Source organism: Armigeres subalbatus, chromosome 2, assembly GCF_024139115.2.
Source record: "Armigeres subalbatus isolate Guangzhou_Male chromosome 2, GZ_Asu_2, whole genome shotgun sequence".
In the NCBI taxonomy this organism is placed as follows: Eukaryota; Metazoa; Arthropoda; class Insecta; order Diptera; family Culicidae; genus Armigeres; species Armigeres subalbatus.
This window is the reverse complement of record NC_085140.1, coordinates 1,709,804-1,726,363: the sequence shown is the minus strand read 5'-3', so window position 1 is coordinate 1,726,363 and position 16,560 is coordinate 1,709,804. Positions and strand designations below refer to the sequence as shown.

The window sequence follows — 16,560 nt, the reverse complement described above, 5'->3', positions numbered from 1 at the left end:
GTATTTTGATAGCTTATCGTAGAAACTAATAGATTAGTTGTTTCGAATAACACATGTAGCTTGACACAAACAAATATTAGTTTAAAACAAAACTTAATATTTTGTTGTACCGAAGTGCTATACCTGTACCGTTAACCGTTCATCAGCAGCTGTACTTTATTCGTCTGGATCCTGGATGGTGAAACTATGATTGCTAAAAAAACGTTTGATAGAAGGCCCGGAGATCCATAGTGTTATATACCAATCGGCTCAGCTCGACGAACTGAGGTGATGTCTGTATGTGTCTTTTTTTTAAAGGAGATTTTAGTTTTAAACAACCGCTTTACATCAAACTACATCTTTGAGTTACATCAAGCTATCAAGATAGGTATTTCTAAACACATTTTCTTGCTAGAAATAACAAATAGTTTTTGACGTAAACTACGTCTAAAGATAAGACTCGGATACAGGGTGTAAAACGAAAATTTCCAAATTCGAAATTTTCGAAAAATTTCGAACGCTAATAGCTTCTTTATCTTTCTATGGATTTTCGAGATTTTCTTATCAATCGATTCAGAAACTTCCCAGCATTTTTTTAAATCTATTGAAATTATTGATTATTAACGTTGAACTATTGAAAATGTCAAATTTCTAATCCCAGTAAAACGTTCAGAACCCACTATTCAATAATTGTTAATTGCCTACATTTAGGATATTACCTGTAATTGAACTATTGATGAGGTGGCTTCAGCTGCTGGATAGTGAAACCCTCACAGAGTGAGAGGTGCTACTAAAGTCTGGTAAGAGTGTCGGTGGGATGGTATCTCAGTCCACTGCAGGTGTGGCCATCAAACCGGAAAAACGGGAAAAGCGGGAAAAAGACGGGAATTCAAAACCGTCGGGAAAAAATCCTAGGAGCTGTGTACAAAACACAACAGTTAAACGTAAACTACGTTGAATACTATAGAGCTATACTAATCATCTCTTACGTATTTTTTTTATTTTTACTTTTACAATGCCAGTCGCAATACGCAAATGATTAAAAATTATGAGTTCTAACCAAAACGTTTTTCTAAAACTTCAGTTTCCAACGAATTTAAAAATAGTTGGGCAATATTTAGCGACACAAATAATGGTACCACTTATTTCAACCAATCTTAAAAGATCCATGAAATACGGCAAATGCCGCAATAACTTTTCGGAGCCGAAATTTGAAATCAAGTGATGGCACTTGAAACTTGAATGCACTGAATTGTTTTACGTAGTTTACGTCGTGCGGTCGTGTTTTGTGCTCAACGCCTCTTATTTTTCAACATCAAAAGTTTAGTTAAAAAAAACCAAAAGAATTTCACCAAAATTCACAATAAAAACATCGAAAAGCAATTGCTCAAATGGTTTGTATAAATCATATGGGAAGAGTTTAGGTTGTGGACATCGTTCGGTTATGGGCAACCCTATCAGGTATCAGAGCGTCGGCTCCAGGTTCACCTCAATTTGGGAGATTTGTGCCAACGCCTTCACAGCCTTTTTCATCACACACCTGACGGAAAAGGAAGTGAACAAAAAGGAAAGGAATGTGGATAGGAGAACAAAGGGAAAGTATGGAAAAGGGCCCTTGAAGAGGGCATACAACGCATAACCGTACAAGAGCTTATAGCTCCTTACCACAACGGGTTATGAAAAACAAAATTTGGTTCAGGTTTCTGAAGTCAATTTCACTAAGTAAGTGTTTACCAAATATTTGAAAGCGCAATTGTGCATATACTGAGTAGTTACATATTAGATGATAAGAAGTTCCATAATCGGATTCACAACTATTACAAACAAATGATTTAACGCGTTGAATATTTGCCATGTGATAGTTCAGTCGGCAGTGACCTGTCAGAGCCTTGACTGAGACACTACAATTCTGTTTAGACAGATTAGCAAAATAGCTTGCTACTACCGGAGATGGCTCCCGGATGTACAATTTTGTTTGATGACATGAATCCAGACTACCACAATACCATTTGTGCTGAGTGACAGCCCAAGATCAAAAGCTTCGCCTAACACTTGGATATTGGCATAGCTGGCGGCTCAGAACCTATCTCATCAGCTATGGAAGAATTGCCAGGTACCCATATAAGGTGTAAAGTATTAACTGAATTCAGTTCCTCAATTTGAGTTCGACATGCGATTACTAACTTCAACCTTGAGTTGGCCGAGGCGAGAACTTTAATGAGTGCTTGGCTATCTGAACAGAAGTATATTACTTTGCCCATAATGCGTTGCTGCAGTGCAGATTGCACTCCACACATGATGGGTAATATTGACTGTTCCAATCGCGAATAGACGCCTGCACCTGCTCTACCTTCGAGGAGGGAGCCGTCAGTGTAATGTAACAAACAATGCTGTCCGACATACTTCTCTCCAAATAGCCAGATGTCCACTCATCCCGCGAGGGGAATTGTGTTGAAAATGTCCTATAAGGAAAACTACTAACGTTTGTGAGATCACTTGGATCAAGGAAAATTTTGTCCCAATTAACCATAAGCGGTAACAACGAAGTGTGTGTGTAGAACTGCGGTTTACAGGATTCTCTTCCAAAAAACCGAGTACCCATAGTCGGTAAGTTCCACAAAATGCTTCTTGTTTGAGATGTATGTGTAGTGGGGCCACGTCGAAGAGAACTTCGAGAGCAGACGTGGGAGTTGGAGAGAACGCACCAGTCATTGCCATTAGGCACATCTTTGAAGGTGGCCTAATTTAAACTGAATTGTCCTCACTTCCCCCTTTTGCCACCCACAAGACATCCATAAGCCAAAACTGGTGTTACCACAAAAGTTCAACTCAATGGACGCAGTGGTTCTACGCCCCAACAAAAAAGCCAAAACTGGTCATACAACTGTTATGTAAATCCATTTGATATATTTAGGTTTAAGACCTTTACAGTGACATCCCGCCAGGATATTGGAATATACCCAGTAGCAAAACTGCATAGTGAAAGCTTTTTCAAAACATGTTTGATATGCTCAAAACCTCTCTGAAGTAAAACGGGATAAATCCCATCCTCCCCTGGAGATTTGTAGGGAGCAAAACTGTTAAGTGCCCACTGAATCGATTCAGTAGTTATTATTCTACGTGCTTAGACCCATAGCTATATGAAAAGACATAAGGTTCATCCGAAGATGTTATATCGACACATCCAGGGAAGTGAGTATCAAATAAGTGTTCTAACGATTTTTCATCAGAAGAAGTGTAGTCGCCATTTGGCTTGCGAATTTCGCCAACTTGGAAATCCTTGGATCTCGTAAGAATTTTATTCAATCGATTGACTTCACTCAAATTGGAAACATTTGCACAAAGGTTTTTCCAGCCGGATCGTTCAGCAGATCGTAGAGCCTTCTTGTAAACTTTGTGTGTCAACTTGAAAGAATCCGTCAGCTTAATGGCGTCTGTTCCAACTCCTTCTACACTGCTTCCTTAGCTTAGCCAAATCGGAATTCCACCAAGGGGTTCCTCTTGAGGTTTTTACAGAACGCAAAGGGCAAGCTTCTTCGAAAGCTTCCACGATGTGCAACGTTGTAGTATCAACTGCATCGTCCAAGTCGGTAGGAGTTTCTATAGAAGGTAGATATCTATGAAATTTGATAGAGAGCAACTCTGTGTAAAGATCCCAGTTGGTTGAACGAGGATTTCTAAAACGCAACGTCTGCGAAGTAATATTCAAGGGATCAATGTAGATGTAGCCATGGTCAGATATTGATTCCTCATCTGACACATGCCAATTCGTCAACTCGTGACTGATTCTATTGGAGCAAAGGGTTATGTCTAACACCTCTGCTCTCTAAATTAATTATTTCGTGTGTGTTACTTCTACGTGAAGTTAAACGATTTACAATGATATGGAAATGCTAATATCATCTTCCAAACTTGGACGTACATGTTCATGATAGAATTAGAGGCGAAAGTATAGAATTGATAGTTCCGTTAGGATACGGCAGGCATGAAGAATGTTTTTACAGAAGTCGATTTGAAAGCGGGCGGAGGGCAAAATTTGTGATGGCACATATCACACGGCATTCCTTCTGCCAAGCTCACGTATGGGGAGGTAAGAATATCAGTGTGGAAGCTGAAGTGATTTAATTGAGAAGATTTTGTCAATGCGTATTTGTACTGCCAATTGATTCTATTTTGAGGTTAAATGATGAGTGCCATCAACATTTCAGCACGAAAGCTTTTTTTTCTCATTCCAAAAAGGCTGCGAAATTTGATTGTTGTAGGTATCTTTATTGGCTACGGTTATAGGTACACTGAGGAAAATGGACGTATGATTTTCAATCAAACGCCTCATGAAAATTTGCCACAAGGAATCGGTATGAATTTCAATAAGTTGCCTTATGAATGATGATATTCATTTGAAAAAAAAGTGAAGTGCGGCAGACTGGGTTCGAACCATGGACGTCGAGGTCGGGAGGCCGGTATGTAGACCACACACCCATCGACGCTTGATTACTCAGGAACGTAACTGCGTATAAGAATTACTGTTGGTGGAATAATCAGTCGAAGATTCATAAGGCGCCAGTTATGAATTTCAATAGTCCAGTACGCTGAGGTACGCTTGTTTGATTGACAAATGGTTCAATATCGCTGTAGTTGCCACCTAACTTATTCTAATGACGTTTTCATGCAGTTTTATAGAATTATTTAAACATAATTGATTGAAGTAATGAGTTTTACTTTTTTTTGCTTTTCGGGCATCTATAGCTATTGTATATACACTTTTTGGAATTACACGTTGACCAATTTACGCGGAACAAATTGCATTCGACAAGGAATTCGATCCCATTGTTTGTTATTGAAAATTTGGCTGCACGAGAAAGCCATCATCACTGCTAATTGTTTTTAGCACCTCATTGCCATTAACAAAAAAATTAATCCTCTTATTTAAATTTGTACGGTTTTCATGATATCAAATTTGCAAAACTGTCAATATATTTTTTAATTGACAGAGTCAAGTTCATTTATTCGCTAGTAGTAAGTTTGTTCGTCTATTTTTATTTTTTCCATTGGAATTATACTAATGTCATGAACCAAAGACAAAAAGGTGCCCACAACGGATCCTCTTTGGACACATAATACCCAACTTAAAGAAATTTTGAATGTCAAATGACTACACTCTTCCGTAAGACGTCATCACACACCTTGAATCAAACGAATTAAGCATGATTTCAATCCTCTCATAAAATAAGAAGGAATTGAAAACGACATGCTAAGATTGTGGGTCTCATTGAAACGTGTAATAGTTTATTACTTGAGCAGAATTTTCGTTTCACGCGCACTCCATACACATCAACGTAAATAATCTCGATGCACACAGTCGTATATGAAGAATATTACATTCTTATGCGCATGTGCATAACATATTAGACATTCAACATTAACGATTCATCTATGATTAGAGGTATAGAGTAACATCATATGCCGGTGTTCAATTACTTATTAGCTAAGGACAGTGCTGTTTATTATTAGATTTTTGAACTATTGTTTCATTTCACTATTCGGTACAAATTAATTCATTTTTCAGATTATAGATTTTATTTAATTACCAAGATGAGTCAGAAATCAGGGGACCTACTTATCATGGCAATAAGATGCACGGTTACAAAGAAAGGCTATCCCGACTAGTTAGTCATAACAAAATTATATCACAAATAAATCAATATCTGTTACAAACAACAATATCTGGAATTTACAATGTTGTGAAAACTCATATGTGAATATGTACGTTATGTGGAAGATATTGAATATTACTTTAGGGTAATGGGTTCGAGTCCCATCGAAGGAAAAGTGGTTACCTCCAATACATTTTCCAAAACAATATCTTCCTCATAACGTAGGGGGAATGACGGCTTTGGCAGGTTTTGTTCTATTATTGGCAGGGGGGTTTTTTATGACTGACTAGGCTCAAATTTGTCTTCTTCTTATTGGCATTACATCCCCCCTGGGATATTGCCGCCTCGCTGCTTAGTAATCATTCAGCACTTCCACAGTCCACTTTCACAGCATTCGACGTCCCTGTCCTGTCCCATTGTTTCCTATTAAAAACGTGCCAGATTACAATATGGACTCACAACTTCTGGCTAAACTATTATTTTTATTAGACACGAAAAATGCATCATTATTGCTAGTTGGATTAATTGGTGTTAATATGTTATAACGGAGAAATAATGTACAGAAAAAATACAATTTTTTTTAAAGAATTCAGATTTTTAAGAATAGTGGGAATATTTTTGTTTTTTTTTCATGGGATTTTATAAAAAAACGCAGAGTATACAATTATAACCAAATGAATCTACCTAGTGGTAATGGTACCGTTCTCGTATATTGTATAAAATGCATCAAGCTTTGGAGCTCATGTTCTAATCCAGCCAATGCGACAAGATTTCCCGTTGCATACAACTTGTGACGAGAAATAACTTAAAAGTAAGGGCCATAAAATGAATTAGTGTTCCTTGCGCCCAAACATACATACATACACTCACATAAACACGCACACACGGACATAACCTCAGTTGAGAAAATAGTAATATGGATCTCCGGGCCTCCTATAAAAAGTTTTTTCTTGGAGTGATCCTATAGTGAATGTACAAAAAAGGCAAAGGTGATACCGTTTCCAAGGTACAGAGATTTCAGAGTTCCTTAGACGTGCGGTAAGATGCGCGGCTACAAAGTAAGACCATGCTGAAGGTGGCTGGGTTCGATTCCCAGTGGGGGATGTAACGCCATTAAGAAGAAGAAGTAGAAGATACTCAAAACTTTGTCTATTCAACCTAAAATTAAATTCAACTGGAAGCGTCGATAATTATTTCTCAGAATGATTGTAATATTTTTGTGGTACAGTAATATTCTGAGGAGAGTTTTGGACGGTAAAAAAGGAAATGTGACAAAATCGGAAATAAATTTGTTTTCAATTTTTTTATTTGTTTCACAAATATGAATGTATGAACGTAATTTCTATCCGAATAAGCTTGCAAAACTCTTGACAGGTGATTCAAAACAGATCCATAATAAACCACAGGCGTGTGGTGAAAATAGTCCACCGCTTTGGTGGCGACGCGTGGTACTTTTTGCGGTCGCATTAAGCGAGTTCACTTCGTATATAAAGACGGTGCCCACTAAGGCAATACTTAAATAACTTATTACTTTTCAACGCAATTAATGCAAACTTTGTTTTATTCTGTACTTCAAAAAGTCGTAAATGCATTGCCTGTTAGTAATCGTATGAAAATATTACAGAGAAAACGTAATAAAGCCTTTTTTAAGGCATGAAAAAAATGATTTCAACAAGTGCCTGGTAAAACGCCCCACCTTAACCAAAGACGTTTTATACCCCTTCATTAAACAAAGGTTACAAGCCCCTATGTGCTTGTCATTTAAAAACCAGCATAAGTCCATTTAAGCAGGTTTGAATTACATTTCGATAATTTCCATATCATTTGGAAGCAACTACCGCTGAGTACGTCGAGCTTGTATACAGTTGGTAAGCGCATATCGTCCTGCCTACATTGGGCCGCTTTAACTAGTGAAACATTTTCGAAAAAGGAAACATTTTTGCCTTTCTCGTACAACAAAGTTGTACCGAAAGGCTATCATTTCACTCGAAACGAACTTTTTATAGAAGCTTCGGAGACCCATAGTGTTATATACTAATCGACTCAACTCGACGAGCTGAACAAATGTCTGTCTGTCCGTGTGTATGTGTGTGCACAAAAGCTAAGAAAAACATTAGACAACTTTTCATATAGTAATCATCTGAGACGAGACCTGCAAAGACGCTGCTTCTTTTCTCTTGTTTTGGCACTTGTTCTTCTTTTCATCACAGTTGACCATCGAGTTTCAACTGTTTACTTGACTGTTTCACCTAAGCCCCAGGTGGACCCTTCTGAGTACAATAAAAGTGTATCCAATTCACGAAATAGTTAATTCATTTTCATAAGGATTTTTATACCGGGAACAAAACACAGGTTTATTACTGATTATTAACAAGCTAAACGGAAGGTTTGGAATACTCGTTAAAGTAAAAAAGTCTTGGTAATACCAATACTTGGGATACCAATACTTTCACTCAAAAAGCTGCTGGTTGCACCTGACAGTTCGTGACAGCAGTTGGCTGGCAGCAGCTGAAGTTACATTTTTTCCTCTTTGCAGGTCTCGTCTCAGGTAATCATTACCCGATTTCCTCGCAACAAGTTCCATTCGACAGGGGGCAAAGGCTAGTTGATCACTATTGAATTTTAAAACGATCGACCGTTGCGTTTAAAAGTTATAAAGCAAATGGTACTTCGAACCATATTCACCATATAAGGTTGGTGTCCTGGCTAAATGCGAGAAAGGCAGTATCACTACACGGTGAATTAAGTTGGGTTTTTGAAGATGGAAGCAATTTTATATCATATTAAAAGCTGATGAAAATTAGGAGGTCTCGTTTTGACCGTCGACCAGTGCGGTTGGTTCTTGCGCTCTACTTTTGTGCGGTGATTCGCACGAAAAGTAGAACAATAGAACCAGAGCAATGACCGCGGTTGAAACAAAAGTATAGTTAGTGTAGTGTAGTTAATGTTGTGAAAAAGTGCTGGATACGCGAACATGTTCGTACAAGCAAAAGGTGATCGATTCTTATGCAATGACCTTGCTAATAATCCGATCAATCTAATGTTATTGCACAAACATGTTTATTATAGGATTATTGAGGAAAAGAGGTAAGACTTTGATAAAATGTTAATAAATTTAAACAAAAATACTCGCACCCACATGAAGGCACACATACACATATACACACACTTTCACATACACACATACATATACACAGGCACACATTCACATTTGGGCTTATTCTACGAGTCGAGTGACGTGAGGTGAGTCGATTTTAGCATTTCTCACGTGAGGTGACCATGTTATTCAAATGGGGCTATACGACTCTACTCACGTCATTCGAGCAATCTCACGTCACTCCACTCATAGAATAAGCCCAATTAACACATACATGCACATATACACGTACATAAACATATACACCCTCACACACATACACAAGAACACACAAACACATTTTATATTATCTATATTAGGTATCTATGTTATTTATGGAAGCGTTTGGTACGGAAGGTCCACGCTTTCTTCCTTTCCCCTCGATTCCAAGCTATTAAGGGACTTTAGGTATTCCTGAAGTCGCTCAATATCTAGGAGTCATCTTTGCGGTACATACTGCGTAGTTGGCCTGGCCGTATGAAAAGAAAAATGATGGAATATAGAAACCGTCATTTTCCAGGATGCTTTCAAGTATTGGCTGCGCAAGTATGAGATTAGATTAGATATTAACAACTGATGAAAATTATTTTGTTGCCCAACTGAGTACTCCAGTGCAAGATTTGGGGACTGTATAGCAGCCTCGCTCCATAATGTTGAGCAACCAAACATGGAAAGTTACATGAAATCTTTAACTTTTTTAATTTTGCTATTATTTCCATTATGTAATACAACAATACTTCTACATTCACATAGTATGATGGTCTTACAAATATTTAAAGGTAACAACTGATTTTTAACCTTAGCAAGTTATAGTCCATGGTCGTAAGGGCTAAAACCAACGAAAGCAACGTCCATTTGCTGACCATGTCGTCTGTGGGCGTGCAAGGGGCATTGTTGTCTCAGATCTGCGCTAACTGAATACATATCCATTGTACAGGGAATAAATATTCGAGCATCCCCTGACGATATTTCCTTTGTCATCAATAAGGTTTGTTACGGACAAACGCACCTCGCAACAAGTGTTTTTCAGAACCCGAACACAATATAACCAGAACAATTTTGCCTTGCGTGCTCTGATATTTCCGAGAATACGATGCTATTTTCGTAATCAGAGTTAGATCCTCGAAAACTTCCATAAATGCAGTAACTACGATAGCAAAAAAAAACGAAGTTTGCTGTAGAGATAAAGCAAAATAAAATTAGGTTAGCATCAATATTGTCTTTCTAACGTCCATCCCTGTCTGTCGTACCCCATTAAGGTGAATCGCGCTGGAATCCAATTTCAAAACTAAATAGCGCGTTCAGGGGCACATAACTCCAAAAGTAAACGACAGGCAAAAGCGAAAAGCAGTTTTTCAGCTTTGCTGAATTGCAGTATACACGATGAAATGGTTTTCAGATGTGCTGATCACCTATAAATACATTTGTACAAGCAAAAACGCGAGGTGAGTGCCAGTACGGCCACTGTGGTAGCCATTTTTGAACCCTGTCGTAATTCACCTTATGATTGTCTTCCCCTAGTTGTCTATTTCAATGTCTATAACTAATTCTTCCTCGTTGTTGTCTCCCATAAAAAAGGTTGTTTGTCCCGTTACAGATGTGAAATATCGCCAAGAATGTCAATTGTTCCCCAAAACTAATTGTTTCGTCCAGGGTGGGATGACCCTAGGTTGTGTTGTTTTTGCCTTTCTCGTATACTAAGTATACGTAAAGGCTATAATTTCACTCCAAAACCAAACTTTTGATAGAAGGCTCGGAGACCCATAGTGTTATATACCAATCGACTCAGCTCGACGAATTGAGGTGATGTCTGTTTGTGTGTATGTATGTATGTATGTGTGTGTGTATGTGTGTATGTGTACAAATTTTGTAGACACACTTTTTGGAACTTAGCATTACCCGATTTACTCGCAACAAGTTGCATTCGACGGGGAATGCGGTCCCATTGTTTGCTATTGAAAATTGGCCTGATCGAACATTGCATTTCGGAATTATTGAAAAATCATTGTTTTTTCCCAAGGGTCCCCCCTTGGAAAAAAAATTTTAAAACCGAAAAAAAATTTTTTTTCAAGAATGGTGGGAATGCATAGTAATTAATGCAAAAGCATGCAAAATGATAGAAAAAATGCAATCTATCCCCCTAAAGTGCTTTTTTGACCTTTCCTATGTGATTTTTTCAGTACATTTTACGATGCACGAGAAAGGCATCATCGCCGCTAGGTGGATTAATCTGGGTTTTATATTAGTTTCAGGGCGGCGAATGAGGAAAACTACTGCTTCTGAACCGAGAGGCAGCGTGCTTGCTCGGAGTTTACTATTGCGAACACCGTACAACAAGCATGGTAGAGAGTCGCCTTTTATAAGCAACGTCCAGTACCGTCGTTCGGGGTGACATTGGGCCTAGGGGGTAAGATTGGGCCAAAAACGAAAAATGTTTCAACTCCTAATATCTCAGAAACTATATTAAAATTATATTAAAATTCACGTCTAGGAAATCACAAAACAAATTCCAAGAACTAATTGTGCTCGTACGATAATGGTTGGAATTTGAATGTAAAACTATTGATCGAATGAACCCGTATTAAAATAGTGTCAGTAATGCCCCACAAATCTATTACATAACTAGTATTTAGATCGGTGGATACCTGGTTATCATGTTACGATAATCTGTTGTTGTTTTATCGAATTTTATTAATATTTATATAACGGTTTTGGTTTTTCGTAGCAACGAGCAATGCACGCAAAAAAGTGATGAGATTGGGCCAAGCCTTCAATTGATTTGCCTTACATAGTTGGTAAGAACCGTAATGTAGGTAATTATTTTGAATGAACGATTGAATCGTTTCATCGTCACCGCTGAACTTTTTCATTTGGCCCAATGTCACCCCCTGTGCGGGGTGAGAATGGGCCAATTTTGAACAACATATAACTTTAAAGAATTTCCATAATTCATTACTTTTTCCCCACACAGCGGTAAATTTATTATTCAAGCTTGTACCAAACTAATTAAAACTTGATTCCAATGTTAACTACTAGAACTTTGTAACATTTACTTGGAGCATACCACATGTTGGCCCAATGACACCCCAGTTGGCGGTACTGAAACAATATTTACATTGATTTGGGGACGTGTGCACAGCATTCAAATTTTAAATCTAATTAGATTTGCAGCGCGCCAAACGCTACGTAGGGAAACTGTTCCGTTTCCATCTCACTTAATAGGGGAAATGTTCCGATCTCCATCTCACTGTACATATATCCATCCCATCGCTAAACAAAGAAATACGGCACCAAATTCGTCGCTTCCTTTTGTCAACATGCGTGCTCACTGCTGAAAAAAATCTCAAAAATAATAAACAAACCAAATTCCTTTCCATTGCTTTGCTTTTGATGGGATGGAAATAGGAGCTATGAGATGAAGTGGCGAACTGTTCCCTTACTATATAAGGTACTCCGGGACAAGTGGGACCTAAAAAACGCTAGTTTAGCAAAATTGTTAACGCATACTTAGAAAACAGGTTATTTCAGAACAGTGGCGTAGCCAGAAAATTGGTCTGGGGGGGGGTTTTCTGAACAATTTTTTCTTTCAAAAAAAAAATTTGTTCTAAAAATGTTGTCTCTGGGGGGGGGGGGGGGTTATGCTGTTTCAGAACATTAACCACGGATACATCATTATATGCTTCCATTGTTAAAGTTGTAGAAGTGTTGGAAGCCATTTATTGAATTACAAAAATATTGGTAGTGCAAGAACCTAATAATTCCATGTATATTTCTAATTGTATTCATTTAATCGTAAAGCATGAACGAAGTTTGTAACAAATGCACATAACGTTTTTTTCTATATAGGGGAACGGTTCGACACTTTATCCCATAGCTTCTATTTCCATCCCATCAAAAACAATGCAATGAACAGGAATCTGGTTTGTTCCTATTTTTTTTTTGCGAAAAGAAGCGAAGAGATTGGTGCTGTATTTCTTTGTTTTGCGATGAGATGAATATATGTTCAGTGAGATGGGAAATGGAACAGTTCCCCTACATAGTGACAAAATATCTATCGGTATTTTAATGGGCAACATTATCACAAATTCCAGTGCACAGGTTGCACGTATGTGGATCAAAGGCTCATCCAGACCTAAGCGATAGAATCGTGCCGCAATTGTCGCGTCGGGTGTGTCTGGGAGAATATTTACTGTAAAATGATAACGTATGCTGCTCGGCATAGAAATACTCCATGCTGTCTTAATAATGTCAAAATATGTACTTTAAATAGAATAAAACATTTCAACAGAAATCATGATGATTTAACTAACGTTAATTACCTTTTTTGTTTTCTCCCTCGTCGCTTATTCTATCAAAACTTCGATCCTGTTCGGATATATCACAGTGAGATAATTCCGAATGCTCATCTGCGTTGTCACCGCTGTCTTGCATAGATAACTTGTGACACACCTCAAAAGCTTGTCCAACTGTCCTTACTATGCGCATTGCTTGTGACTGTGAATGAAAATTAAACAAAATGTGTTCAAACAATTGAATGATTTGAATTGATATTGTGCTATTATAACGCTTTGTCTCTCAAAAAATAAAGAAAATAAAAAAGATAAATAAATATTGATTACCTCAAGGTCTGAATCTAGACTCCCACTACGTGGACGTAGCATTTCCTTATCTAAATATTCGTTTACACTTTGATCGCATTCCGTTTTCCTAAAACCTCTTCTGCTCCGAGGTAGTGTATCACATTTAGTTTTATCGTCATATGTTGGTTCTTGAAAACATATCTTTTTACTGTATCGCTTATCACTTGAATCGTCGTTGCTAGATTGTATTGTACGTACTGGCCGTTGGTCCATTGATTTGCCATATGAACTTGAATCAGTATGCATGTCATTTGAGGGGTATCTATAATCTATTGAATAATCTCTAGATAATCCTGGTCTAGATATAATTGTTTTCTGATTTGTTCTTGTTTTATCGTCTACATTAGTCCCAGGTTTGAAGGGCTTCACTCCAGCTTTGTTCAATGTTGGCTCTATCATGCATTGTGACGCATTTGTACCAGTCATCATTTTATCATCTCTTGAAGCTTTTCGAATTGTCATTGGAGTTGAATCTTGTGGCTTCTTGTTGTCTTTTGTTGACAAAGTTTTAAATGGAACTGTTTTGTGTTTGTCCCTGCTGTAATGTTCACTTGATGATTTTGTTTTCGAAAGACGTTGGTTATCCTTAAAGTAGAGAATATCATTCTCTTCGTTAAACAATATATGTTTCGCTGGTACAGGACTAGATGGATTGGACGATTTTCGACCAAGTCTTGCATTTTGTTCAAAATTTTCTTCATATTGTTCACTATATTCTGTAGGATCGCGCGAATAATGATTGTAATTATGAGTATATTTTTCATTATAAGATCTTGGACGACTGTCATAATATTTTTCACTGCTGCGCATGTTATCGCGATGCAGGTATTGTATTCCATCTTCCATTGACCGACTCAGATCATTCTCAGTTTTGAAATCAACTACTCCCTCCGAATATTCAGACGAGTACATATTTTTTTCTTTTTGTATTTGAGGTTGACCACGAATGGGAGACATGGTGTCAGAAGTTGTTTTTTTCTTCACAGTTCCCGTCGATGATAAAGTTGATCTTAGGTTTTGTATGTGAGACATATTTTTTCGCTCACCATCAATTTCTTCCTCGTGGACATCACTCAGCTGAGGTTGTTGAGGTTTGAGCTTTTCTTTTTTGACACTTTTAGAACTTTCTCTACCTTTTGTTTTAGACCAAGGGAAAAAGTCCAGCGTACTTTTATCTTTTGGAGTTTTTGGGCTTCGAGGTGGAGTTGCAAAATATTGGTCTGTTTCTTCATAATTGTAAAACTGTTCATTTCCGGAACCACTTGTAATTGGAGTATTTGGAGCACTCTTACTTCCCTTCAAAACGTCACCCAAACTACTCAATGTAGATCGAGCTTTACCCATCATATCATTTTGTAGCTGCCGTAAAGTCGATTCATTTCTTCGTTTGCTGTTCGGTGATATTAAAGGATCGATGCCTTCTATTTGCATTTCTTCAGATTTCTGTTTAATCATGATGCAACGTAGAATTTGTTCAGCGATACAATACACACTTCGAAAAAATCACTTTTGATTTTCCTGAGATTACTATTATAGTGTTCAGAAACTATTCAATATTTATTCACAGTTATCAGCACTTTTTCTAAGACTCCGATGAAACCAAAAAAATATAATGTTTGGCTAACTTTTGTGTCATCCACCTGCACATAAAATTATTTTCCGACTCGAGTGTCATCACAAAACGAAAATACCAATATTATTGTCTAGTGGATAATTATATTCCATCATTACCATCACGACAATCGTCTAAGTAGACAAATCAAATTCAAAAGGTATATTTAGAACATGTCATGATTCTCCTGTTTTACTTCTCACTGTTGCAGTATTTTATTATTGCGAGAATTATTTTTATCCGCAACTATAAACATGTTTCCATCAAGTGACAATTATTCGTTGTTCGAATAATAGATTTTTTCTTTATTTTCATGCGATTATTGTAAGTACACTCACAAGTATCCATTTAATCCCAGGTGTAGTATCCCAAGTCAAATTCAAATAATTTTTAATGAAGTAGCAAGAAACGCATTCACATCTTAAATTTAACTACATATTTTACCATAGTTAGACATAAAACATTGTGTTTACGCGACAGCACATTGGTAACATCATTTGATTGACAACATCTCGATCTTTGCTTCTCCATGTTCAAAACTAATATGCAACTGTGGTCATATATTATATCTTCTTCTCACACTGACATTCGTTCCTTATTTTTAGCACAAGCTTAATTTTTATCACTCTAGAATTAAACAATGTCACATGATGCCTTCACTAGGACCTGCAACAACAATTAACACCTTTACGCAGGTTCCTTTATGGTTGTGTAGGAAGTAAATCCTTTCTGGTTTATTATATAACGCAGTACTCAACAACAGAGAATCCTTTTAGCCTAATCCGATAATCATTCGCTGACACAGAACATTTGTCAATTGCCATTATATGGAGCACATTTACTCCATTTTTTACTATTGTCGCCTATAAGTCGTTGAAAATAGGCGTACGTTCTTGTGCACATTCACTTTCTTATTCAATCAACGAGAAACTAAGCTTTGAAGTCCTTTTAAGCGTTCCTCTGAGCAGATAAATATGTTATTTCACACAGGATAATCATATTAGATGCTGTCACTCTGCTTTTCCACAACAAACCATACAGCTATGAACTTCAGTACGCACTAGCTCCGTGGAAACCACATTGAGAAAAATTTCGTCTTCTTCGTTTTATGAATATTTGGTATAATTTTAAAATTCTGCTTCATAAACCTTCGTACACAACAGTGCGCGAGTTTTTTTTTTATGACCAAATGTGTTAGTGAGCCAAGCGTGTCTATTTGTACATGCGAAAGATCGCACAAGAGCAAGAGAGTTTTGTCGAGAGAATTGGAAAAAATAATATTCCACGATCGAACTGAAGAAATGTCTATATACACTTAGAGGGTGTCTATAACGCACATTCGCAGTTCCACAACAAGTGTTTGTATAGAACAGTAGTGAAGCTAGGTGATTCGGCTTCGGAAATTTATTTCCTTCATTATTTATTATCTTGGGAACAATCTACTCATAAAACTCAGAATCCAAAGCGTAGTATTTATATAACTAAATTTACAATCTAGTCCATAATTGACATTGCATGATAGTTGATTTGTAAAAGAAA

The 16,560-nt window shown here is 37.3% G+C and overlaps 1 protein-coding gene across 4 annotated transcripts in view; it reads right to left on the bottom strand.

Annotated features, from left to right (window-relative positions):
- The window catches only part of LOC134217415 (capon-like protein), a 61,243-nt gene that overhangs the window by 16,233 nt on the left and 28,450 nt on the right, over nt 1–16,560 (bottom strand). The window contains exons 1-4 of one of the 4 annotated variants that reach the window (XM_062696158.1): nt 16,056–16,071; nt 15,141–15,155; nt 13,389–13,994; nt 13,089–13,263 (exon numbers count right to left, since the gene is read on the bottom strand). In XM_062696158.1, the coding sequence (XP_062552142.1) occupies nt 13,089–13,263; nt 13,389–13,994; nt 15,141–15,155; nt 16,056–16,058 (799 nt within the window). In that variant the 5' untranslated portion in view covers nt 16,059–16,071. The other 3 variants (XM_062696157.1, XM_062696156.1, XM_062696159.1) reach the window with 3 other exon arrangements.